This window comes from Sciurus carolinensis (assembly GCF_902686445.1).
Source record: "Sciurus carolinensis chromosome 19 unlocalized genomic scaffold, mSciCar1.2 SUPER_34, whole genome shotgun sequence".
In the NCBI taxonomy this organism is placed as follows: Eukaryota; Metazoa; Chordata; class Mammalia; order Rodentia; family Sciuridae; genus Sciurus; species Sciurus carolinensis.
The window spans coordinates 1,125,804-1,152,220 of NW_025920112.1; the positions used below are offsets into that span (position 1 = coordinate 1,125,804).

General features: G+C 48.9%; 1 protein-coding gene across 1 annotated transcript; it reads left to right on the forward strand.

The window, feature by feature from the left end:
• Positions 1-2,939: 2,939 nt before the first annotated feature.
• LOC124973363 (zinc finger protein 709-like) lies at positions 2,940-26,417 on the forward strand. The gene is made up of 6 exons (XM_047537318.1): positions 2,940-3,063; positions 3,418-3,583; positions 15,821-15,956; positions 22,050-22,176; positions 22,642-22,702; positions 23,256-26,417. Exons 3-6 carry the CDS (start codon positions 15,927-15,929, stop codon positions 25,504-25,506), a joined length of 2,469 nt encoding a protein of 822 aa, XP_047393274.1. The 5' UTR covers positions 2,940-3,063; positions 3,418-3,583; positions 15,821-15,926; the 3' UTR covers positions 25,507-26,417.

The following is a 26,417-nucleotide window of genomic DNA, read 5'->3' on the forward strand; positions in this document are numbered from 1 at the left end:
AAAATCCCCTCTGTAACTGTGGGCCATTTCCCACCGGAAAGTGGATCTCAATGGCGGCTGAGTCCTCAAAGTCCAGAATAAAGGCTTCTCTGAATCCATCCAGGTCTGCTTCCCATCCTTTTGCACTTACAGAGAGGAGGCATTTTATCGCCCTTAAAGGAAACAGTCTCAAGAAGGCATGATCTCCTCCACAGGAAATCCTCTTCAGGTGCTGACTGCAGACCGTGACCAAGAAGGCCCACATTCCTGACTGCCCAAGCAAACTGATACACGTTCCCTAGACCAGCCCTCAAAATAACCTCTATAAGCCCGGACCCTTTCTTTGTTCAGTGGCTCATTTTCCACGAGGAGAGTGGGCCCACGGGCCCCATTTCATCCGCCTGAATCAAGAGCTGAGATGAGGCCTGAGGTTTGCATCCTGCCTGGTCTTTTGTGCTAACACAAGAAGAGAGAACTCCTAAGAAGCAGGAGGGGGACAAACAGTAGCAAAACCCCTTTTGGTTTGCTATATCAGGGGCTATATTATTTGGGATATTGTTGCCAAAAGTTTGGTCCCTGTCCTCCATGCCAATCCAGTAACAAGGACACAGTTTTGAGAAAAGGAAAACGAAGGTTTATTGCTTTCCTATCAAAGGAGACACAGGGAACTCCTGTCCCAGAGGCTGTGATTCTGCCTATCAGCCAACCAGGTGACTCAAAGGCTACACTGCATGTGTTTTCTGTCTGGAGTTCTAACTCACTTGTTAAAGTGAGAGGTGGTCATTTCTGACACCTTCTGCTGCCATCCCCAAGATCTGAATGACCAGGTCCCTGTGGTGGTGTGTGCTGGAGGACAGGGACCTCTGCCCTGGATGGGGAAGAAAGGAGATCCTGTTTCCCCTGAGATTAGGGAGAGAGAGAGAGCAGGGAAGAGCAGGGAGAGAGGAAGAGAAAGGAACGTGCTATTTATAAGGTAAGTCACAGTGCAGAGCAGCCAGGGCTGCATGCAGAGCGTGAAGGGCAGCACTGGTACATTGAGCATTGATCCAAATCTGCCCAACAGGCACTGACAGAGTATCAAGGCTGCTGGTTGCTTCCTTCAGCCTGGGCTTTAGTCCTTCCTTAACTCCCGTCTGCATTCACTCCCACCTTCCATTTTGGTTCTCTTGTGGTGGGAAAGGCCCCTGGATTTGTCACAAGAGAAGGGTCTGAGGAGTCCCAGAAGAGAGGGGAACTCAACATCATTGGGGTCCTTGGTATATAAAATGAAACAATTTCAGCAGGATCCAGAGCAAGGCATAGACTGAGGTTTATTTAGGAAGGCAGATACACATTAAAGGGAGAATGCAGGCTGTGTCCAGAAATGACCCTGAGTGAGATGAGGGTCCACTATGTACAGAAGGGCTGGATGAGGGGCTAGACTGGAGGGGGGTCCAGGGTGGAGCTGCACGATTTCCTGCCAGTTTCCCTGCCCTTGTGTAGTTTCCTCATTTTGCAAAGACCAAGGACAAGGGCCAAAGTTTGCAAAGTTTGCATCTCTGTGGCTTCATTCTGCATTTCAATGGGCTTTCGGGTGTTTCCCTTAAGATTTCGTGTATCTACCTTATCCCAAATTCCTATCTCAGTTGGAGTGCATTTTGGCTATTAAGTAGTTTATCTCTGTTGGTTAGGTGTTGCTGAAATCTCAGTCCTTGTCTCCAGTGCCCATCCAATAACAAGGCCCTGGTTTTGAGAAAAAGCAAAAAGGTGTATTGGTTTGCTAGCAAAGGAGAAGCACAGGGACCTCCTATCCCAAAGGCTGATTTTTCCCATCAGCAGGAAGACGGAGCTTTTAAAAAGGTGATTCAAAGGTTACATTGCACATATTCTCTGCCTGGAATTGTAATTCACTTGTTGATTTGGGAGACAGTCATTTCTGAGATCTTCTGGTGCCATCCCCAAGTCTGGATGACTTCCTTCCCATGGTGAATGTGTGCTCAAGGACTTACAAATCTGCCCGGGATGGGGAAGAAAGGACATCATGTTTCGCCTGAGATTAGGGAGAGGAAGAGATTAGGGAGGAGCAGGAGGAGAGGAAGAGAAACTGTCAGGAGCGGCAAGGAGGAGTCGATGAGAATAAATTTGGTTCAAAATCAATTGGCTTTTATTTGATGCTAATCACACAAGTATTATAGTTATTTTAACTCTAATCACACCAATATCACACATTACTTAATCACTAAATTACTATAAGCCCCGAATAAGCAAGGCTCACTCCTTACTGAGACCCGTTCCTAAGGTCCACTCCTGTGTGACGTGTGTTGAGTCGAAGGTGTCCCCTCGGGGAGCCTCAGGGTCTTCTCTGTGAACTGGGCCTTGATGGCGCTCCTCGCTGTCTGCGGTCAGCCTCCAGGTGAGGTTGAATGGGCCAGCGCCCCAGGGCCTGGTCCCACTGCCTGGTCTAGTTCTCCCTCCACGGCGGTGGGGCTTCCCTCTCACCGTCCCTCAGGTGCGACCTCCACACTCGCCTTACCTCCCGTGACTCTCCACCCTGCTCTCCCTGCAGCTGCCTTTCCACGTCCGTCATTTGACACTGAAAGCGGGCACTGCCTTCTGAGAACGCTCAGCGGACGTTCTGGTTCTGACACTTCCGATCTGGCCGCACGTTCGTTTCCACGCGGCGCTGGCCTCTGTGACTCCCATTCAGACACCACCTTCTACACCAGGAGAAATACAAACCCTTCCCAGCCAGGGTCAGGTCCCCGCGGGCAGGGAGTCCTGCTGCAGAGGGCGGGGCAAGCGCCTGTCGCTCTGCCGACTTCAGCCAGGGATTGGGTGGCATTAGCTGTCGCTCGGGGCTGGGGCGGTGCCTGGAGGCGTCCGTCAGGGCGCTGGGGCGGAGCGGTCCAATCAGGCGCGCGGACGGAGGGGCGGGGAGGGCTTCCGCGGTCTCGCGGGCTTTTCTTCTCCACCCACGCAGCTCCTTCCTCCGCGGCCCGGCGTCCTCTGCTGTGGAGTCCCTGGTGACCCTGCGCAGTCTTCCCCGCCCCCCAGCCCCGTGAGGGACTTCAGGAGGTCGCTGTGTCACTCTGGAGTCCAAAAATGGTGCGTGTGCGACCAGGGCTGGTGGGACCCGGGGTGCGTGTGAGCTGCGGGGCGTGGCCGAATCCCCGCTGGAGGGTGGCCCTGGGGCCTGTCCCCTGGTCCCGGGGGTGGGCTGGGCGGGGTCCCCGCTGGGCCCTGTCCCCTGGTCCCGGGGGTGGGCTGGGCGCGGGTCCGCGAGGTCGGCTGCGGGGCGTGGCCGATTCTCGGCTGCGGGTGGCCCTGGGACCTTCCCCTGGACCCGCGGGGTGGGCTGGGCGCGGGTCCCCGAGGATAGCGGGTGGCCCTGGGCCTGTCACCCGGAGCCCGCGGGCTAGTCCCTGGCGTCCTGTCCCCCGCCTCTGGCGACCTCCCTAGGTCGTCCCGGGCGCTCCTGCAGCCCGCGCACAGTGTGCGGTGTAGCGGGACCTGAGGGCGCGGACACCGAAGTCTGGAAGAGCGCTCGAGTGGTGCCGGGGTCCTGGGCGCATTCCCCGAAACCTGAGCCCCGAAGGCAGGAAAGGCCTCTCCCTTCCATCATAAGGTAGTTCGGGGCCTGGAGGCGGGGGGTTGGTGCAGTTCCATTGGAGGGTGCGTTCTCCGCTCCTGTGTGGGTGCAGGCTGTGGACAACCTGGGACAGGGCGCACACAGCGTCGGGGCTCCTACTGCACTAAGCCTAACGGGATTCTTCCGTCCCAGTTACTTGTTTCCTGCTTCTGCTGCTGAGGGTCCTGCCAGGCCCTGAGGCTCATTGTCAGTACGCGGAGCTGCCTGTGTCAGCGTGCAAAACCACAGCCTGTCAGCTCTTAAGCTGCCCCCTTTCCATTCTGACTTACCACAAGCACAGGAGAGTGTCAGGGGATCCCGGGTGTGCCCTGAGTGTGACAGTGCTGCCCAGGGGGGCCCCACTTGCCAGGAGTAACCTGCGCTCACCACAGGCACACATGCAAAATGTGCAGGAAGCAGGGTCTCAAATACATCTTCCATTCTGGAGCCTCACTTCTTCCATGGCTGGCAGCAAAAATACCAGTTCTCTCCCAACATTCCCAGGTGCCAACTGCATCCTCTGGGAAATAGAACGTCCGGGGGTTCATTTTCAGAATATAGTATTTAGCCTTCAGTGTAAAATTGGATGTGAGAAGGCAGCCTGAGGAGAAAGAGCAGAGCAGAAGGTCACAAGCAGTGGACACTCAGCTGCACCACAGCCTGTGGACAGGCAGATCAGAGTGCTCCACCTGCACAGCCCTTGACAAACAGGTGGGGAGGGAGTGTCCAGACCCACAGAAGTGGAGATCTTTCTGTTTAGAAATAGTAACTAGGTAAAGAACTGAGAACTGTGTCTGTGCCTAGATATATTCTCCCCAAGAAGACTTCCCTGCCACAGGAGAACAGAGGGAGGGGGACAAGCAAAGGTGTACTTCTTTAACACAATAGGAGACAGTAAACCCTAGGGGACATTCAGAGAAGACCTTCCACCTGAAGTGCTCAGCTGATGAGGAACTGGGGGAGGGACCTTCCGCCCTAGGGATGAAATGCTGATTGTCACAACTGTGCAGGTGCCACATCTTGCAAAAGCTTGGCTTCCTGCTCTAGTGCAGTCACAGACCATTCTTTGGGTTTGCACTGGTGAGCGTCTCTCAGAACCCGTCAGGGCACACTGTCAGCTATTTGTTCCCAAGGCTGTATTGGAGTGACAGTGTTTTAATGTTTGTAGTTTCATTGCGTACTGGATGCCACTTAATTTGAATTGTATGCTTGTTTTGTGTTGTTTTTTTCCTATGAGTGGAAAGCAGAGAAATGAATTGCAAGTTGAGTTTTCAAAGTACTTTTGTCTCTCTTTATCTTGCTCAGGTACAACATCTGTGCAGTGTCTCTGGGCAACTTGCCAGGGTCCCCTGTCCTCAGCCACTGTGCTGTCCTTTCCTGGGGCTGCAACAAGGGCCCACAGCTGCCCTGAATTTCAGACCCTGGGTCAGCTCCTCCTAGAGGCCCTGGGAGACCTCTTCCTGAGGTGTGGCTGCAGCCTCTCAGGGGAGCAGCTGGTGGTACCAAGGTCAGGATGAGATGCTGGTGTACAGGGACCATGCCCTCTGGATTCTCTCAGAGTTGGGAAGGAAGAACAGTCTTCATGAAGAGCAGGGAAAACTGACCTCAGCAAGGTGCAGCAAAAACCCTGCTAAGCTCTTGAGCAGCAGGAGGGTGGGAGGATGTTCCTGGTGACAGATGCCTGACCTGAAGCTCAAGTCTGACACGTCAGTGTCCAGTGGTGCTGCCCCTCCCTGGGTTAGTTGTCTTGGAAAGAATTGCTCCCTTATTTTAGCTTCAGTTTTTCATTGATTGCAAAATATGATTATTAGTAGAGCTGAAAGATTAGAACATATTCCTAAAGGGCAAGATTGAGGGATAAGTCAGGGTTAAAAAACAAAAACAACAACAAAAAAGAAACCAAACATTTAGTCTTTTATTCCATTAGTTAAAGATTCTTACCTACAGTTTTTCTTCCCCAGAGTAAGTTTACTGAGTTTCTCAGATGTGTTCTCCCACCTGTGGTGGTGGGGGTGTTGCTAATTTAAAACAGAATTTCAGGGTTTGCTTGGGAATACTACCTGGAAACAGTGTGCTGCAGAAATGAATGCATTCCTAGAACAAAGCACGGTACATAACTTGGTTTCTTTATTGCAAAGATTTGCCAAAACATAAGAGCCTGCTTTGTTCTTTTTTCTTTTTTGTTTGTTTGTTTTTTGGTACTGGGTATTGAACCCAGGGCCTTGTGCATACTAGGCAAGCACTCTACCAAGCGAGCTATGTCCCCAGCCCCAAGGGCCTATATTTTGCAGGGTTTTAACAGTGGATGGCTGTGCTCTATATTCTGTCAACTGCAGTGAATGTTTAACACTGATTCTATTGCCAGGAACTGAACAACTCCCAGGTAGTCACTTGTGATGATTGATTACCAAATGTTATCTCAGAAATAGTAACTAAATAACATGTTTTTTTTCTAAACAAGGTAGATAATTTTGATTTTCCTACTGAAGTGTTAAATGTAAGGGTCGTAAAATTTTTCTCCTATAAACATAAACACTGAGTTCGAGTGACTTTTTTTTTTTTGGTGTTACCAGGGATTGAATACAGGGCCTTGTGCATGTGAGGCAAGCACTCCACCAGCTGAGCCCATTTGAGTGATTTTAATGGGTTCCTTAAACACTAAGTGTCTTCTGATTCATATTTGATTTCGAAGAAGAGATCTTTGATCTCTGACTGCAATCTAAGACCAGACTAGATCCTGCAAAAGGAGGCCATTGAAGGTCCAGTCAGAGCTTTCTGGGCAGCCTCCCTGCAGAGGCCCAGGCTGCTCACACCAACCCTGGAAGGAGCCCTTTAGGCTGAGAAGCTCCAGAGCTCTGGAGAGCTGGGGTCCTCAGGCAGTTGTGGTGGGGGACACGATGGGAAGGCTAAGGGATGCCCTTCCTGAGGGTGCAGTTGATGTTGTCCAGGGCGGTCCCCAGAGTGTGCAATGAAGCAAGTGTGGATTTGGGCAAGAAGCGCCCCTGTTCTGAAGGAGTAGTGCACTCGGGGGCGGGAATCCCAGGTGAGCTCTGCAGGCACCCACAGCTCCTGCAGAACAGGGCTGCTCCCCAGGGAGGGCAGGCAGGGTTAGGAAGAAGCTGGAGGGGAGGCAGCAAGGAGGGGCAGGGTCAGATCCCAGGTCAGAGTGTTTCTCCAGAAGTCAGCCTGTTCTCAGGAGGGGGCAGGAAGAGGGGTCCTGTGCTGGCTCCAGGGGCCAGTGGGTCAGAGTTCAGGGTCCTGGAGGAGGGAGAGAAACTGGAGGCAAGTTTGATCAACAAGTATTTGTTCTGATCCCTGAAGAGAAGTGTGTTGAGCTAATTGCTTATGAGGGAACAAAGAGGGGAGGCATTTCGGGATCAGGGTGTGTCTGCCCTGGTGAAAAGGGAGCATCTCCTGAGTCCTAATGGGAAGGGGTCTCTGTGCAGGCTCTGCTCCAGCAGAATGCAGAGGAGGGGTTTCTTCATCATAGATCTTTCCCAGGATTCCCTTTGGCAGTTTCTTTTTCATTGGCCAATCCTAAGTTGCATCCTTTAGAGCAAAGTGAACATCAGTGATTCGCTTGGCTCAAATGAACTCACTGAACGTGAGGAGGGGGTAATGGGAGTCCCTGTTTGTAGCTCTTTGCCCTCAGCAGGATGGCTGGCCCTCCTGCCTTGCAGCTGGCATCTGTAGAGGGGAGTGCTGTGGAGCCGAGCCCTGGACTTGCGCTCAGCTGTTCCCCTGCTTATGGGACTTGAGTTGTTCAAGTTCGTTTCTTCTGTTGGCAGTTGCATTCATTTTTCCCTCCTGTGCTAGCACTTCATTAATATTGTATGCATGTGTCCAGGCAGCATACAGACAGAGTGGTACAGAAACCTCAGGCCTTGTCCCACTGCCAACCCAATAAGGAAGACACAGTTTTCAGATAAAAGGAAAAAGAAGATTTATGGCTTTCCCAGCAGAGGAGAGACAGGGGACCCCCGTCCCAGGGGCTGCAGTCCAGGGGTGCCCTGGGAGAGGCTGCTTCTTAGCTCTGCGGGTGCTGTGCCAAGTCTGAAGCACTTCTGTGCAGTGGTGTGTGAGCTCAAGGGCAGCTGAGCAGTTCTAGGATGCTAGGACGGGAATGCCAGTCCCCCTTCCCAGGGTTAGGGAGGGGGAAGGGGGTAAGGAGGGAGGGGGAAAAACCCATGTCAGGCTTGAAATAAGCTACAGGGTTATGTTCACAGCATGAAATGGAGTCCCCTTACATTTCCCACTGTCAATGTCTACCTCCCATTTCTGTGGAGAAGTGGGCGACGACATCTGTAAGCTACTTCCTGCTGAAGCTGGTGACAAGTGGGGTCTTGGAATGGAATGTCATTTTTCTCTTTGGGAGTTTCCCTGGAGCAGGTGAAGAGGTGCCTCCTCCTCATGGGGACCTGGAGGAAATGCCCTCAGTACACCAATTAACCTTTGACAGCATGTCCTTGGTGTCCCTTTGCCAAGCCCACCCTTCCCCCTCCCAGGGTAGCAGCAGGGTCGCTGACATACTGCTTCTAGGCTGGATTTAAATCGAGCAAAGTTGGCAACACCGCCTCCCATTGCAGGTGGGTCCTTGGCATTTGTTTGCCACAGTCTTTTTCAAGGTGTGATTCACCTTCTGTGTTTTCCCTGTAGATTGGGATCTACAGGATACGTGTGACCTCCTCTGGCTGTCCAAAGCTGTGTTCTCTTGTTGGGTCACTCCTGCCATGAGACATTGTCCGTTGTCACTTCCTTTGAGGAGGGCATTCTGCATCTTGGGATCAGTTCCTTCAGGAGGACTCTAGACATTTCCAGAACCTTCTCTGTCCTGGCAGGGTCCACCTTGACCCACCTAGAGAAGGTGTCTACCAGTTCAACAGACATTTGGGTTTCCTGCAGACTGTACCTGTCAGTCATCAGAAGCCTGGGCTTTTCTGCGTCTCCTGCCCTTTACATGGGCTGCCCTTTGGTCTTGGCACTGTTTTGGGTGCACAAGGCAGAGCTCGACTCGCTTGCTCAAGAGTTGGTTGGTGGCATGGCCCTGGCAGGTGGGGCTTGCTGAAGGTCAGTAGCCTCCCCTTCCAAGGTGAGCACTCAGGCAGGTGCTCCTCCAGGGCCCAGTCCCCTGTTGCAGGCAGGAGGAGGAGCCCATGGCAACTTGGTCTTCACCAGGCAGTTCTACCCCAGAAGTCAAAACCCCTAATTTGGCCCATTTCTTCTCCTTCTCAGTACAGAAGTGTTTGCATTGTTCCCGGTCAGGCTGAGGTGTCCGAACTGATATGTGGTTGGCATCTGGATTCTCCGACAGGCTGGCCTTTGCTCCAGCAGGCAGTAATCGGCCTTGTGCGTGGGGTCCAGCTGTTTTGGCAGCTGGGCTCCTAGCCAGCGTGTCTCCCGGTGTCTGAGAACTGCAAGGCGTGTCTCCCGGTGTCTGAGAACTGCAAGAATGGACCTTGTTTCACACTCAGGACAGAGCTGTGAGTCAGGCTGGCCGAGGGCAGGGCCTGTCCCAGGGCTGTGTTTTAACTTCTCAGAGGCACCTGACATTCTGGGCTCCAAGCTTCTGTTTCTTTTCCACTTCAGCCTCATACAAGGGTTTCGGCATCAGGGACCCAAACACGGCAGAGTCATTTGCAGGGTCTGCCAACAAAGCATTGCTGGCTTCAGTTTCTGTTCCTCCCAGGCATCCACTAAAGGCACTGTCAGCCAGCTGTGAGGACTTTGTGTCAGTTGGCCATCCCCCTCTCCCATCTGCTGAAGCTTCCTTCTTATGTCCAGTGTACTCTGTCCAATGAAGGTCACATTGAACATAAAGAGATTGTTGGGGACCTCTGTCTGCAGAAACCAGCAGAGCCAAGAGGAAGATGCCTGCTTACATGGGGAGTCGAAGGGGCCCTTGTACCTGAACTCTGTGGGCAGCAGGCAAGGCTGAGCACAAGGGTCCACTGGCCAGAGAAAGAGCTGAGCATCTGGCTCAGGACACGCAAGGTGGGGAGCAGGCCAGGCTGGTTTGGTCTCAGGCCTGAGGGGCTTTGTCTCCAGTGCGAGCCACACAGGTGTCTCCTCTTAGTCTCTGAATGAGCTTGGCCCTGCTCTTGTAGTGGAGCTGCAGCGTACCCACAGCCCAGGGCCTCTAGCATTTTCAGTGGGGCATAGCAGCCTGCAGGGCTCCGCTCCATTTTCATAGCTGCTGCTTTTGTACAGAGCCCAGGAGGTTTTCTGTATTTTAGCCATCTATCTGCTTTTGAGCCAAAGCTGTTTCTTTTGCCTCTTTTCTACATGCAGTTCTTTATCCTGCCAGTCCTCCCCCTGAATTTGGTTGATAGGCAATTGTCACAGCAAGAATTGCTTTGCCCCAGTGATGGGTGTCCCCTGGCCAAATGGAGTCTTCTCCCACCTTCAAAGGCGAGACCGTTCCTGTCCTGGGGTCATAATCTAGCAGTGCTGGAATCCACTGCCACATCCTTCTGGGCCAGCAGCCTCTGCAGACCACCCCCATCCCCACCATAGGCAAAAGGGACTGGGACGCAGGGCAGAGGCCAGGTCCTCCTCGCCCATTTCTCTACAGCCCAGGCAGCTTTCCTGGGCTTTAGCCAGGGCTGCGGTCCCTGACCCACAGTGGGGTGATCAGAGGTTGCCTTGGGCTGCAGTGAGAAGCAGTGCTGGGACGGCCCGCTGGGTGGAGAGGACTGAGGTCTCCCTGGTGTCCCACTGTCCTTGCTCACCAGAGGCAGCGTCTTTTCACACCATCAAATTAGCTTCTGCCTGTTCAGAGTCCTCCTTGTGCAACTGCATAAATACCTGCTCATACAGATCTCTTCCACTTTCGTCACCTGACAGACCCACCCAGCTGTAAGATTTCACGATAATTCAGAAGTGAGTCTCGTTCTTTGTCCTCCCTAGAGACAGACAGACGTTCAAAGCTAGACTGTCACAGTAAACATCTTTTTCTTCGTTTTATACCTATGGATTACCTTTTCAGCCAAGATCGTTCCCGAGACTCCCAGTAGGATCAACACAGAATTGCCCGTGTTTTAAAATGGTTCCTACAGACAGAATCAAAAGCAGACAATGAGTGGGGTTCCCCGAATTCATGGCCAGCAGATGGGAGCCTTTGAAAGAGACCCGCTGGGGGAGAGTCCCTGTTTCCTACTCCCACTTAGCCATGACCCCTACACCAGCAGCACCACAGTTGTCATGAAGGGGGATCAGATATGTGGCATCAAGGGTGTGGGGTTGTACACCAGTGGGGTCTGCGAGATGGCCCAGTCTGTTCAGTGTCCTTTCTCTCGAAGTTGACCACTTGATGCAGCAACCCATGCAGTTCAGGGAGAGAAGGCGGGTGTTCCCTCAGCAAAGGGAGCCTCAGCCAGTGCTGGGACAGCCCCTCAGTCCCTCCCTTTACTTGCAGGAAGAGCTCCTCTGTTCAGCCCGAGGCAGACTCGCCCCTCTCCTGCCTCAGAGCCACCTTGCATCCTCAGCATGGAGGGGCTGCCCAGCTACCAGACCTGCCCCAGAAACCTGCTGCGGCTGGAGTAGGGGCCGCTTTGGACCCCTTGTTGGGTGCCGGTGGGTGCCAGTGTGCTACCAAACGCTGATCCTGCTTGTCCCCAAGGCCAATCTGGTAACGAGGGCATGGTTTTGAGACAAAGGAGAAAGTTTGCTGCTTTGCTGTCAAAGGAGTAACACAGGGCACTCCTGTTCCAGAGGCTGCGATTCTGCCCTTTGGGGGAAGAGAGGACTTTCAAAGAGGTGGTTCAAAGGCGACCTTCCAGGGGTGGCCTGTCAGGGGTCATGACTCACTTGCAGAGCTGGAGAGGGCTGTTTCTTAGTTCTTCTGTCACTGTCCCTGAAGACCTGTGTTGTGTGTTCTCAAGGACAGTTACTTGGCCTCGGGGTGGGCAGAAGGGTAATCTTGCTTCCCCAAGGTCAAGGAGCAGGAGAGGCGGAAAACATATGTCAGTTTTTCAAATGCCACAGGGACAGAGTCGGAAGGGCTGTGGTGAAGCATGAAATGGATCCTGTTCTGAGAGGAAGCAGTGGGATTGCGCTTCTGGTCCCTGATCGCGCGTCGACACAAGCCTCACCAATGTCTTTGGGTGAGGGGTCCCTTTGGGACCTTGACAGGGCGATGCGTCCTCAGCCTCTGGCCTGCCTTGGGGGGTGGGTGTCAGCGGTGCTGGAGCTGCCCAAGGTGCCTGCAGCTGCCCTGTCCTGCAGGGTGCAGTGCAGTGCAGGCCCTGGGCCAGCTCCTGCAGCCCAGGTCACCCAGAGTGTGCAGCTTGCCAGGAAGGCGTCTGCCAGTCTGAGCTCAGTGGGGCTTCTGTGTGAAGCAGCAGTGGCATGTGGAGTTCCTGTCCCTCTGTACTCCCAGGAGCAGTGAATTTACATGTTCACACTCTTCAAAATGAGCAGGAAGCAGGGTCTCAAACCCAGTGTTCCTTCATTGAGTGGCTCCTTAGGGCTGGGGGCAAACCCCTAAGATACCAGTTCCTGCAGGAGCTGAAATTGAGGCTGCGTCCTGCATCCTCCAGGTGGCTCCTGCCTGTGAACCGCTCTTGGGGCTGAGAGGGCTGGCTCCTCCTGCAGCTGCCGGGAGTCACTGACTTGGGGTCTGTCTGGCTCAGGGACGTCAGTCTGCACGTGGAAGTTGCATATTCTTCCTCACTTTGCTGCCCTTTCTCTTATATAAGTTTTTTCTTCCACTTGAGTTGTCTGAAGAAGAAAAATAGAAAACAAACACTTGTATTTTCCTTCAAAACTGGCTTTGAATAAAATGTGTTGCCATTTGGACTTGAAGGAGTGTGGAGCATGTGCACTGGTAGAGTCCTCCTCTGTTTGAAGTGTGGGTGACCTTTTCCCTTGAGGGAAATACAAGAATGACTTGGAAGTTGACTTTAAAAGTACTTATGAAAAGAAGAAGGGAGGAAGGAAGGAGGCGTAGGGTGAATGTTCTCCATCAGAGTTACACACCTGTAGAGCTGGGTGGCCACTTAGTGTAGAGTACTTGTCTAGCATGAATAGGTTCAACCCCCAGCGCCACCAAAGAAAAGAAATAAAAAGTCAATTCTATAGTCTGAGTTTCCTAATATGTAACAAAAAACGTGTCCACTGTCACCTGAGGTTTAAGTTGCAGAGTGTGTGGATGGGTAGAGTTGATTGCAGCCATAGAACCCTGAGGTTAAGGTGCAGCATGGTGAGCTCCCTGGCAGGTGCAGCGTGGCTTTGTCACGAATGGGTGCTGCCTTTTGACAAAGGCTTCCTCTGCATATATTGAGATAACCAGGTGATTATTTTTGTCCTAATTCTATTTATAGGGTGAATTACTTTTACTGATTTGAGTTAGTTAAAACATCCTTGGTACCCTGAGATAAAAACAATTTGATCATGATGCATTGTGGTTTTAATATATTGAATATAATTTGTTGCAGAATTTTATGGATTTTTATCTAAGTTCATCAGGTATACTGTTCTATAATTTGCTTTCCTTCTTGTTTCCTTAATCAGGTTTTGGTATGAGCACGATACTGGCTTCATAGAATGAATTCTGAAGTGTCCTTAAACTGGTTTTAATTTGGAAGTATTCCCTCTCTTTCTGTTTCATGGGATAATTTGAGGAGCATCGATATTAGTTCTGGAAATGTCTGGTAGAATTTGGCTGAGAATCAATCTGGACCTGGGATTTTCCTTATAGGAAGCTGGGTTTTGTTTGTTTGTTTGTGTTTTACTCCTGTCTCTATTTCTTTACTGGGTTCGGTCTGTGCAGGTTTTCTAGCGTCTTGATTCACTGTGGGCAAGTCATGCATATGTATCTAGAAATTTATCCATTGGTCTTGGTTTTCCAATTTATTAGACCATAAGTTTTCAAAATAGTCCATAACGATCCTGAATTTCTGTGATGTCTATGGTTATTTCTCTTTTTTCATCTCTGGTTTTGTTTTGTTAATTTGGGTCATCTCTCCTTTTGATTTGTTTGGCTAAGGGCTCTTGTTTATCTTTTCAAAGAACCAATTCTTTTTTTCATTGATCCTTTGTATTTCTTTATGTGTCATTGATTTCAACTCTGATATTGTTTACTTCTACTGGTTTTAGAGTTGGTTTGTTCTTGTTTTTTGAGGGTCTTGAGCTGCATCATTAGGTTATTCATTTGGGAACTGTTTGGCTTTCTTACGTAGGCATTCATAGTTGTGAACTGTGTAACAACTTTCTGTTGTTTTTGTGTTGATTTCTAATTTCATAACATTATGATAAGATGTAAGGAATTGTGTAGACTTTTTTTTTTTTTTTTGTAATGGGAATTGCACCCAGGGGCATTAACCCACTGATCCATACCCCGAGTCCTTTTTATATTTTGTTTTGAGACAGGGTCTCCCTGAGTTGCTGAGGTTGACTTTGAAGCTGTGATTCTCCTGCCTCAGCTTCCTGAGTCTCTGGGATTACAGGCATGTACCATGTACCACCGTGCCTGAATTCACCCTGTGTTTTTTTTGTTTTGTTTTCTTTTTTTGTGGTCTTTTAAGGACAGTTTTTTCTTGCAAAAGTGTCTACATTTTCAGTACTTCGTGTGGATTTTGTGGTATGTTCTCCTGCTAGTTCCTCTGATGATCAGTGTTTATTGATGTAGTGTGCATGGTGTCAGATCTTGAGGATCCCCTTTTCCTGTAGATCTCAGAAGAGTGGGATCCTCCGTTTGTATCTGGCAGATGTGTGGTGGGCTGCCGGGTGCGTGGGGCCCACGGTCTGCGATGGCTCTTCTTTCACAGCTCTGTGCATTCTAGAGGCAGCTGGTGGTCTAGTTCAGACCCCTGCAGCTGTGATCTTCACAGCCGTTGTGTTAGTTCTCTTTCTGCTGTGGAGGTAGATGCCCAGTGGTGGGACTGACCCATCCCAGCCATTCCTACTGAAGGCCTAGTTGTTAGTTTGGGGATTTTTTCTGGTTTATTCCTGGTATTAAGTGTCGCTGAAGTTTGAGCGTGGTTCATTTGTATGTGGAGCAGGGTTGTGTGCTGGCTGATGTGGTGGAGCCTTAGAAGCAGAATGTTGACCCTGTGAAGTTATACAGTCCCTGTCGGTTCCTACCACTGCACAGAAAAGGGGGAAACAAACAATAACAAGGACAGAAGCAAACGGCACACAGCATTGAAATTAATACCCGGGGTCTCTGTGACATCTGCAGCACTGGTCACCTCATGGACTGGAATAGTGGGGTCAGCAGCTGCCAGAACCACAAATCCCACGGAGCCGTGCACTGCATCGAGTCCAGCAGCAGGCGCCCACTGCCCTCCCTCCCTGCTCGTGACTGTACCCTTGCCCAGGCAGGACTTATATAACGGAACAGTTCTAAAGGGTAGTAGATACAGAGTTCTTCAAGAGAAGAGGCGATGTGACAGGAAGGTCAAAGAGTTCAGAATGTTCAAATGGTGAAGAGAGAAAGACTCAGAAAACCTGTAGGTCAGCAGGCAAGTGGGGCCTCCAGAGGTAAATCCTTTGGTGTCCCCTCCTGGGCATGGGGACTCAGCCCTCCTGGGCCACATTCAGCCACAGTCAGTCTGGCTCCCAGCTTGGCAGTGTGTCACCCCTCTGCAAGTGGGTTTCATCCTGACCTGTGGGTGAAGCAGGCTCCTTACCTGAGCAGGTTCAGGTGTTTGCTTTTCTTTCCGTTTGATTCCTTTTATTGCCATATAACTAGTTTTTCATGAACGTAATTGCATTTCCTTGTTGTCTATATTTTCTTGTCTGGAAATGAGTTGACAGAGTTAAAGTGTGAGGATGCTTGGCTGTGCAGCCCCAGCTCTTCCTAAGGGATGGAAGCCTGTCTATCTCCCTTCCAGTCCTGCCTGACCTGGCCCCCACCTTCTCTGAGGTCAGGGTGGGCTGCCTTCACAGAGTGTGTGATTCCTCACACATGCATGTGACTGTACAGGCAGAAGATGCAGAGAGACTACAGGGCCTGCTGTGGAAAGCCAGGTTCAGTTCTATGTGGAAATGTGCTCCTGGTGGGTCCCTTGCTGGGTGGATACCCTGCCTAAAAATGCCTTGTGCCAAAAATCTGTCCTTCTTATGTCACTTATCCAGGAGTCTGATCCATCCCCTGTCACTCATGGCCCCACAGTGTGCATGTGTGGGCTGGGGTGAGAGAGGGGTCTTGTGCAGCCCTGGGCAGTCAGCAGGCAGCTGGTGGGAGGGGGTGGCCTTCCACAGTCACAGGCCTTGGTCTCTCACCCTGTGCAGCTCAGAATCCATCTCCAGGACTGCTCCTCTGCTGTGTGAGGCCCCAGTGGCTCTGGCTGAGACTGTCTCCCTGTGAGCTGCAGGTGCTGTGAGATCCCCAGGAAGGATGTCTGGACTCCCCAGAAGGCAGGAAATGGTGAGTGGTGGGGCTGGGACTCCTGGGGGAGGTGGGCTGGTTAGAACTGGTGGGAGCAGGGGTGGCTGGACTCTGGCCTCCCTCTGTCAGCTCCAGAGTGGGCCCACCCAGAGCTGAGTCAGATGCTGCTCCAGTTCAGCCCTGATGCCTTCAGGCCTTGGTGTGGGCTGGTCCAGGGTGGTTCCCAGTGTGCTGCCTGGTCTGCAGCCACTTTGGCAGAGCCCTCAGTGCACAGCTGGACCCCTGCCCAAGGCTCTGAGTGTGCAGTGTAGGCAGAGGGCCTCAGGGGCTCGTGACTGAGGTGTGAGCTCCTGGGTGGAGGATGCTGACTGAGGGGTCCCTGTCCCTCTCCTCCCAGGAGGCTCATCTGCCCCACCCCATCTTCCATGCGTTTCAGATTCCCTTTCCTTCCCCAGCCTAGCCCGTCTTAGGGCTGGCAGGCAGCAGCCCCTAAACGCACACCCGTCCCCATGTTTCCGAACTCCAACGCCCCCTCCAGTTCACAGCACTGTCAGTTCTTCCTCTCTCTGCATTCAGTTGGCTTTTCAGGAGTGGTAGACGATAATTTGTAGGTTTGTTTTCTGTCGGTGAACATCTGCCCTTGTGGGATGGCAGAGAAGCGGTCAGCACTGCACTGAGAGACATCTCTGGGCCTGTCTGCCTTCACCTCCCCCAGGCACAGACACCTTAATGTCTTTGGGCAGAGGTTCCCTTTGGACTCTTCACAGGGTCCTGTGTCCTCAGCCACTGTCCTGTCCTTCCCTGGGGCTGCCACAAGCTGCCCAAGGCTGCCCTGTGTCCTGCAGGGTGCAGGCAATTTCAGGCCCTGGGTTAGTTCCTTGTGGAGGACAGCCTGAGGTGTGGGGTGCAGCCTGCCAGGGGAGCAGCTGGAGGCCCTGGTGCTGAGGAACCTCCTGGAACAGGCCTCATCTAGACAGCTGCCTCCTTGGGACATGGTCTTCCCCAAGCCCTGTTCCCCTTCCTTGGACACAGGTGGGCAGCAGCCTGTGGATGCTGGTGCTGAGGGGCCAGGTCAGCAGTGATTCCTGCCCCTCGCATCTCTCACAGTTGTCAAGGAGCAAGAACTCTCCAGAGCATGAGAGCCACCCAGACCAGTGCAGTGCTGTGCAAACCTGAAAAGCCTCACAGATGGAGTCCTGGTGCAGGTCTCCTGGGAGGGCGGCCAGGGAGTATTTCAGTGAGCAGGACCAGGTGGGAGGAGGCCCAGCTGGCAGGGGTCTTCCCAGGCCCTGGACCCTGACCTGTCTGTGCTTGTTCAGACCTGACCATTTCTGTGTTTCTCACTTTGAAATGATCTGCTCCCTTAATCTGAGGCCCAGGTTTTCCTGAAATTTATTTATTCATAGCTTAAAAGGTGAAATATACTTTTTTAAAAAAACTTCTCTTGAATCATTTTATTCATTGGACATATTTTTGGAATTTAGGAAAGATGATCCTAACAAGCTATGGTGTCTCTTTTCTTTCTTTTGTGGTTTTGGGTATCAAACACTGGGCATTACTTACGCTCCTGTTTTCTCAAAAAATATTTTTTTGGCTCTGTTTTCCTTCCATTTTTATTAGTACATTAATGTCATACATAATTTTTTAAATTTATTTGTTCTTGTGCTCTCAGGGATTGAGTCTATGCTCTTTACCACTGAGCCTTACACACACCCCTTTTTATTTTTTGTTTTGAGACAGTCTCACTAAGTTGTTTAGGACCTTGCTGTGTTGCTGAGGCTTCTCTCAAATTTGCGTCCTCCTGCATCAGCCTCCCCGGTTGCTAGGATTACGGGTGCACCCCGATCCCTGACGAACATTGGGTTTATTTTTTACATAATATGCAGCATGGGGGTAATTTGCTCCCTCTCAGTTCCAGTGACTCCCCCGCCCTCCTCCTCTCTCCCTGTGTCCTTTCCTCTGTTCTACTGGGCTTACTTCTATGTACTCATAGTTTTTTTTCGATCAGTGCTTCATAGATTAACGTGATTGTGGAAGTCACTGTGATGCACTGATGCTTGCATGTCTCATGGTTTGTTCACTTTGATTCCACTCTTCCCTCTTCCCGTTCCTCCTCCCTTCCCCTCAGTCTCCCTTCTCTGCTGCACTGATCTCTTCCCTTTTCGTGGGATCCCTCCTGCACAGGTTCTTCTTCATGTTGCTGTACCTCCCACACATGGGAAGAGACCTCCAGCATCTGATTCTCTGACTGTCACTTATTTCACTCAGCCTGTTTTTCACCCATTTCCATGCCCATGACAAAAGTTCATTCTTTATGATGGAGTAAAATCCCGTTGTTCATACACACCACGTTTTCTCTACCTTTCGTCTGTCGGTGGGCACTGGGGCTGGTTCGCTGCCTGGATATTGTGAATCGTGGTGGGACGGGGTCCCTGCCGCAGGTGGATTTCACATGGGCACTCAGGGGGCTGTCTTCACTTCAGTGCTGAGTCCCAGGGTTCTCAGCAGGACAGGCGAATCCTCCTGAGGCTGCCAACCACGTTCCAGGGAGCTGCGTCGCGCAATTGTGTGATATTCGAGGCTGTTGCAGTCACCGTGGCTCTTGGGTTTTAATTGCCTTTCAGTATTTCATGTGTACAGAAGTTGGTTTTTGATGATCAGTTAGTTCTTGTTGAGTTTTGTGTATGAATTTTTCCTGCTGACCTTGGGCTCAGGTCTTCCTCTTGTGCACTTCCCAGGTTTGAACACCATGGGTACCGCTCGTGTGACTGTTGTGGTGCACACTGCGGGTACCGCTTTTGTGACCGTTGTGGTGCACACCACGGGTACTGCTTGTGTGACCGTTGTGGTGCAGGGTTTCATGTGGACCTACATGGTGAGCTCATTTCTGTTACCCCAGCTTTGGGAAATGGCTTGGGGTCCAGGAACCACCAATGTAACACGAGATGGGGTTGAACATTCAGCCTGTGAAAGTCACGTGGTCCTGTGCCTGTGAGGAGGTGTGTGAGACCTGTGTGTGTTCATATCTGTTAGAGCCCACGACTTCCCAGGAGTTGATCCCCCTGTGTAGCAGGGTAGGTGCAGCCGTGAGAAACCCCATCAAATGCCCTGTCCACTTGCAGTAACTCTAGGGAGCAGGAAGCCAGAAATTCAAGTCAAATGTGCACCATGTCAGGTGGTCGCTGTTGGGGAGAGGGAGTGAAGGTGCAGAGGCTGCCTGCCTCCTCCCGCTTGGTGCCTGTGGCTGCTGGCTCTGCAGGTGAGTGAGTCTGAGTCTGTGTTTCCTGCACCCACCTGTGTCTGCTTGACAAAGTCCTGGACTTTGCGTCAAGTGTCTGGGGCTGTGTGAGTTTTTCCCTGGGTTCTGAACACCTTGACTGTCTTCCTGGTTTCCCTGGTAGCACCCTCTTGCTGTACTGTCTAGAGGTGGAGAGAGCAGGCGTCCTTGACGCGTTTTTGTTGTCATGGAGAGAGCCTTTCGTCCTTCAGCCTTGGGTTTTGTAGAACCCTGTGGCTTTTTAGGGTTTTCCTTCTTTTCCAGCTAGATGTGTGCTTATGTTGTGAAGATGGGTTGAGCTTTGTCATCTTCTTCTTCATTCTTTCCAGGTATCACCACCTCTCCACATGCATGGTGACAGGTATTTCTACAGTTCCTTGGGGTGCCATATCACTCTGTTGGTGTCCCATGGACAAATGCTCACCCCTGATGTCTATTGATTTTTAAGGTTGTACATGTTGGTGAGGTACGGTGTTCCTTGAGGAGATCTCTCAGCATGGACAAATGCTCACCCCTGATGTCTGTTGATTTTAAGGTTTACATGTTGGTGAGGTACGGTGTTCCTTGAGGAGATCTCTCGGCATGGACAAACGCTCACCCCTGATGTCTGTTGATTTTAAGGTTGTACATGTTGGTGAGGTACGGTGTTCCTTGAGGAGATCTCTCGGCATGGACAAACGCTCACCCCTGATGTCTGTTGATTTTAAGGTTGTACATGTTGGTGAGGTACAGTGTTCCTTGAGGAGATCTCTCAGCATGGACACACGCTCACCCCTGATGTCTGTTGATTTTAAGGTTGTACATGTTGGTGAGGAACGGTGTTCCTTGAAGAACTGCTCTCAGCGTTTCTCCACTCAGGATGGTGTTGACCTTGGGCTTTTCACATGTATCCCTCACAGAGTTGACATGAGTCCCTCTGTCCCTTGTTTCCCTAGTGCTTTAACATCAGTGGGTGCTGGGCCTTGTCAAATACTTTTTCTGTATCTATTGAGTTAAGGATGTGATTCTTGTCCTGAACTCTATATGGTGCATTATATTTATTGATTTCTGTATGTTAAACCAAACGTGCGTCTCTGGGATGAAGTCCACTTGATCGTATGTTTTTTTATGCAGTTTGCTTATAGTTGATGAAGGATGTCTGCATTTATGTTCCTCAGTGATACTGGCCTGAGATATTCTTTCCTTGGAGTGTCTTGCTGAGGCTGACTTTAAACTTGCAATCCTCCTGCACCAGCTTCCCAGGCTGCTGACTTTCAGAAGTGCACCCCTGATGTGTCTTTATTCATGAATGAATTTGCAGTGTTCCCTCCATTTTTATTTTGTGGATTAATTTGAGGCGAATTTGGTATTAGTTCTTCTTTAAAGGCCTGGTAAAACTCGGTTGAGAATCCATGTGGTCGTGGGTTTTTCTTTGTTGAAAGACTTTTAGAAGCTGTTTCAGTTTCAGTACTTGATATTTATCTGTTTAAGTTTTCTATACCCTCCTGGTTTATTTTGGGTATGTCATACATCTCTTGGAATTTTTCAGTATTTTCAAGATTTTCTAGTAGATTTGAGTATAAATTTTCATTATAAATTCTGATGATCCTCCACAGCATGTCGCTTTACCAAATATCGCAGTTGCCAGCTGTGTTTAACCAGCTTCACTGCACACACAAGGAATGCCTTTACTGCAGACAACTTTTGTATACAACAGCCTATTATTAACCAAAAACATTTTGAGCAAAACGTTATGTGGCACGTGACTGTATCTTAGATAAGCCGCCAGTCTGCTGTTCAGACAGTGTTAACAGTTGTTACTTATTTGTTATTCCTGTTAGACTTGGGAAAGTACTTTTTTTTTTTTTTTTTTTTTTTTTTGTGATGCTGGGGATTGAACCCAGGGCTTTGTGCATGCAAGGCAAGCACTCTACCAACTGAGCTACATCCCCAGCAGCCGAAAAAGTACTTTCTTGATCACTCTAAAGTCTATTTTGGAGATTTATAAAATTTTGCAAGGGTGTCATAGAGGAGGTGACCTCTGGTGATACTGAGTTTTTCCTAAGATACACACATCTTTCCACTTAACCCATTCTTCTGTGACAGTATCAGAAGAAATTAGCAAGTTGTTTATTGGTCATTGTTCTTGTTTGCTGGTCTGTTAGATTTGGTCTGGAGTAAACCAGTTGCAGCTTTCTAATTTCTCTCAGTCCCCAGAGAACACGTTGTGACCACCTAGACAAGACCGTGTCTGTCAGCGATGCTCCCATCTCCTTGAGCAGAGCATTGGGTTCTGTTCTTTGTTTTGTGTTTTTTTTTTTTTTTGCAGAAGGGTGGTGATTCTTTAGGTTCTAAGGTAAGAGTGGAACAAAATAGTAGGCTTTCTGAAGGAAGATGGATGTTCAGTAAAGATCATGCTGTTTGCCTGCTCTCAGCACTGTGGCTCAGTTACTACTTAGTTGGATGGGACCCCACCCAGATCCTTAGCTCCCCTACCAGCAAGGTCCAACTTTGCCATCAGGTCTTCTAAGGGCAGGTACTGTCAGGAGGACTAAGATCAGCTCTCTCTGCACGAGGCCGTAGGGCTTCGTTATTCCATGTATTAGACGTGCACCCTACAAAGACTTTAGAGGTGACCTGGGAGCATGACTTACTCCCTGTACTGTATAACAAGAAGGGTGTTTTTGCTCTGCCAGTGCTTTTCTGGATAGTTCAGTTCTTAGTGAGTGCAGACAGAGAGGACACGTTTTAGTGACAAAATCAGGGAGTAAATATTTGGAGATCACAGAGGTATGAGAACATCTCGCATGTAGAGACAGAGCCTTCATGCTCTTAATCTCTCCTGGCTTGCACCACTCTTCTGTGGGATATTTTAGATCCCAGTGACCTTTGAGGATGTGGCTGTGAACTTCACCCAGGAGGAGTGGGCTTTGCTGGATCCTTCCCAGAAGAATCTCCACAGAGACGTGATGCAGGAAGTCCTAAGAAACTTGGCTTCTGTAGGTAAGGATGGTGTTTCATTAATAATCAAACACTGAGTAGTTGGGAAGGGTTTTTTTTTTTTTTTTTTGTACCAAGGATTGTACCAGGTGTACTCAACCCTGACCCACATCCCCAGCCCTTTTGTACATTTTACTTAGAGATAGGGCCTTGCTAAGTTGCTGAGGCTGGCTTTGAACTTCAGATCCTCCTGACTCAGCCTCCCAAGCTGCTGGGATTACAGCCATGTGTCACCAGGCCTGGCAAGTGAGAGTCTTTGTTCCTCATGAATTTGGAATGTGGAGAGGGAGTACTTTGGGAAATAAATTTGGGTTAATGTCAATATACTCTGTAGTATAACTAACCATAATTTTTTCCCTTTTTTTCCATCTTTTCAAATGGTGTATCGCAGTTGTTTATATTATCAATCTTATAATTTATTCTGAAGTCGATGTTATTTATAATGATTGTTCTGGGTCTACATTTTAGGAGACAAATGGGAGGACCAGAACATTGAAGATCAGAACACACATTCCAGGATGGATGTAAGGTAATTTGTACTCACAAGATGAAAGAGAGTACCTTGAGGGAATTCTAGCATGTCCTATTATTTTACAAACAAGCAGAGAAGACAGGATGATATTATATTTATTCTTTTTTTAACCAAAAAAGTGAACTTTAATGTAAGATCCATGTTTAGTGTTTTCAAAATAAGTGACTTGCTGCCAGTGCTAACAAGCTGCTTTCATGATATCACTGTTTCAGTAGTAGCTATGGAGAAGTGGTGTTGCAAAGTAATCATGCCATTGAGTTCCAAACAGTTTAGACATGACAGGAAACCAGTACTTTCCCTGACATTAATGATAGCATAAGTGCAATACTGACTGATGCATATAAAAGTATTAAGGAGCCAAGCATAAATTAACTGGTAATTTTTAACAGAAGTCTATGGTAGGTTCTGGAAAAAGGTAAGGTGCTCAGTGTGGAAAAACCTTCAGTGAGATTCCAAATCTTAGTGTTAACCAGGACTTTCCTACTAGAGTAAGTGCATGTGGAAGCAGTATGTGTGGACAAGTCTTCATGTATCATTTTTTCCTTAACAGGCCCATCATATCTCACTCTGCAAACAAACCATATGAGAATGTGGAGAGTGGAGGGAAGCCACATGAACTAAAGCAGAAGAGAACATGTTTAATTTCTATCACAAATGTTCAAGAACCACTGACAATGCACACTGTAAACGAACCTCATGGATGTCTGACATATGGAAAAGAGTTCAGTTGTTCCAGATGTTCTCAAAAATATCGACGATCTCATAATGCAGAAAAGACCTATGGATGTAAGGAATGTGGGAAAACCTTCAGTAGTTCAAAATACCTTCAAATACACATACAAACTCATACTGGAGAGATGACTTACATATGTAAACAATGTGGGAAAGCCTTCAGTCGTTCCTCTTCTCTTCACATACATAAACAAACGCACGCTGGAGAGAGGCCCTACCAGTGTGAACAGTGTGGGAAAGCCTTCACTACTTCTTCTTACCTTCGCCTACATGAACAATCTCATACTGGAGCGAAGCCTTACAGATGCAAACAATGTGGGAAAGCCTTTGCTACTTCCAGTCAGCTTCATTCACATGAATGGACTCATACTGGAGAGAAACCCTATGAATGTAAGCAGTGTGGGAAAGCCTTTGGTAAGTTAAATTACCTTCAAAAACATGTACGCACTCATACTCGGGAGAAACACTATGGATGTAAACAGTGTGGGAAAGCCTTCACTTGTTCCAGTTACCTTCGAAAACATGAACTAATTCATACTGGAAAGAAGCCTTATGGATGTGAACAATGTGGGAAAGCCTTCACCAGTTCCTCTTACCTTCAAGTACACAAACGAAGTCATACTGGGGAAAAACATTATGGATGTAAACAATGTGGAAAGGCCTTCACTTGTTATAATACCCTTCAAAAGCATGAAAGAACTCATAGTGGAGAGAAGCCCTTTCAATGTGAGTACTGTGGGAAAGCCTTCACCACTTCTACTTACCTCCATATACATGAGCGAGTGCATACTGGGGAAAAGCCTTATAGATGTGAACTATGCGGAATAGCCTTTGCTACGTCCAGTCAGCTTCACTCACATCAACAATTTCATACAGGAAAGAAGCCCTATGAATGTAAACAATGTGGGAAAACCTGCAGTACATCCTATTACCTTCAAGTACATAAAAGAACTCATACTGGAGAGAAGCCCTATGAATGTAAGCAATGTGGGAAAGCCTTCATTAGGTCCACTCTCCTTCATACACATGAACAAACTCATACTGCAGAGAAGCCCTATCAGTGTGAACAATGTGGGAAAGCCTTTAAGTGTTTTGCTTACCTTCAGAGACATAAACGAATTCATACTGGAGAGAGGCCCTATGAATGTAAGCAATGTGGAAAAACCTTTGTTAGTTCACATCACCTTCATATACATGAACGATGTCATACTGGAGAGAAGCCCTACAAATGTAGGCAGTGTGGGAAAGCCTTTACTAGTTCCAGTAATCTTCACATACATAAACGAACACACACTGGAGAGAAGCCCTATCAATGTAAACAGTGTGGGAAAGCCTTCACTACGTGCGCTTACCTTCACATACATGAACGATTACATACTGGAGAGAAGCCTTATAGATGTAAACAGTGTGGCATAGCCTTTTCAACAGCCAGATTGCTTCGTTCACATGAACAAAGTCACACAGGAAAGAATCCCTGTGAATGTACACAATGTGGAAAATCCTTCAGTAGTTCCTATTATGTTCAAATTCATAAACGAATTCATACTGGAGAGAAGCCCTATGAATGTAAACAGTGTGGTAAAACCTTCACTCATTCCTTTTCCTTTCGAATTCATAAACGAACCCATACTGGGGAGAAGCCCTATGAATGTAAACAATGTGGGAAAGCCTTCTTCAGATCCACTCATCTTCACACACATGAACAAACACATAGTGGTGAGAGGCCCTATCTGTGTGAGCAATGTGGGAAAGCCTTCGTTTTTTCTACCAACCTTCAGAGACATAAACGGACTCATACTGGAGAGAGGCCCTATGAATGTAAGCGGTGTGGGAAAGCCTTCAGCATGTCGGATGAACTGCAGAGACATGAAAGGAGTCACACTGGAGTGAAGCCCTATGAATGTAAGCAGTGCAGGAAAGCCTTCACTACCTCCTCTGGCCTTCGCAGACATGAAAGGGCTCATCATGGAGAGAGGTCCTATGAATATAAACAGTGTGAGAAAGCTTTCACTTGTTACAGTTACATTCTGAAACATCAGAAAACTCACACTGGAGAGAAGCTCTTTTAATGTAAGCAATGTGGAAACGCCTTCACTAGGTCTGCTCGCCATCAGGGATATGGAAGAAGTCATGTTGAAGGAAGCCCTGTGAATGTAAGCAATGTGGGAAGGCCTTCACTTGTTACATATTATAACATCAAGCAACTTGTACTCAAAAGAATCCCTATTAATGAAAAAATTGTGACATGCCTTCTGTTTGTGGGGTTTTAAACCTGAAAGTAGTTGCATTGTTGAAAAACCCATTGAATGCCAAAAACTTGACAAATCATGTAGTATTCTTAGTCACCTTTACTGACATGAATGGACTCATAGAAAACTTGTTGTTTACCTCTCTCTCTCATTGAGTGTTCTCTGTTGCCTTCAGTGCATTTTGCTCACTCACCTGGGGAAGCAAGCCCCCAGAATTGTGATGTTTCATTTTTCTTCCTGTGTTTGCAAGTACCCATAATGGAGAAATCGCCTGTGAATGTGAGAGATGTGGGAAAGCATCCATTTTTTTTTCCAGTTCCTTTGAAAGACAAAGATTCACACATGTAAAAACCTGTGCAAGTAATAAAGCTTGTAAAGGCGTCTTTTGTTCCAGTTATCACCCTGTTACTCAGCTTTCCATTGCTGTGTTGAACATGAGAAATTCAACCTATGGAGGGAAGATTCCCTTTGGCTCATGTGATCACAGATTTCTGCAGATAACTGGGAGTCTGTTGGTTTGGTTTGAGGTGACTTAAAACCGCATGGTGGGAGATCAGAGCTAGCTGTGTCATGTCAGCAGGGAAGAGGACAAAGAGGGGGAGGCATGGGTCAGCATCCAGATGCCTGATGGCTGTTTCTGTTTACGCTCACTGTTTCCATGTTGACCAAGTACAATTGTTAACAGTGAATCAGGTGGACATAAATGTAATAAATGCTTATGACTTGTGTGA

Excerpts from the sequence above, each read along its gene's own strand:
- LOC124973363 (XM_047537318.1), top strand. The coding sequence starts at position 15,927 with ATGTCTGGACTCCCCAGAAGGCAGGAAATG. Across the intron at positions 15,957-22,049 it reads TCCCCAGAAGGCAGGAAATG|ATCCCAGTGACCTTTGAGGA; the intron begins GTGAGTGGTGGG and ends GGGATATTTTAG. Across the intron at positions 22,177-22,641 it reads AAGAAACTTGGCTTCTGTAG|GAGACAAATGGGAGGACCAG; the intron begins GTAAGGATGGTG and ends TCTACATTTTAG.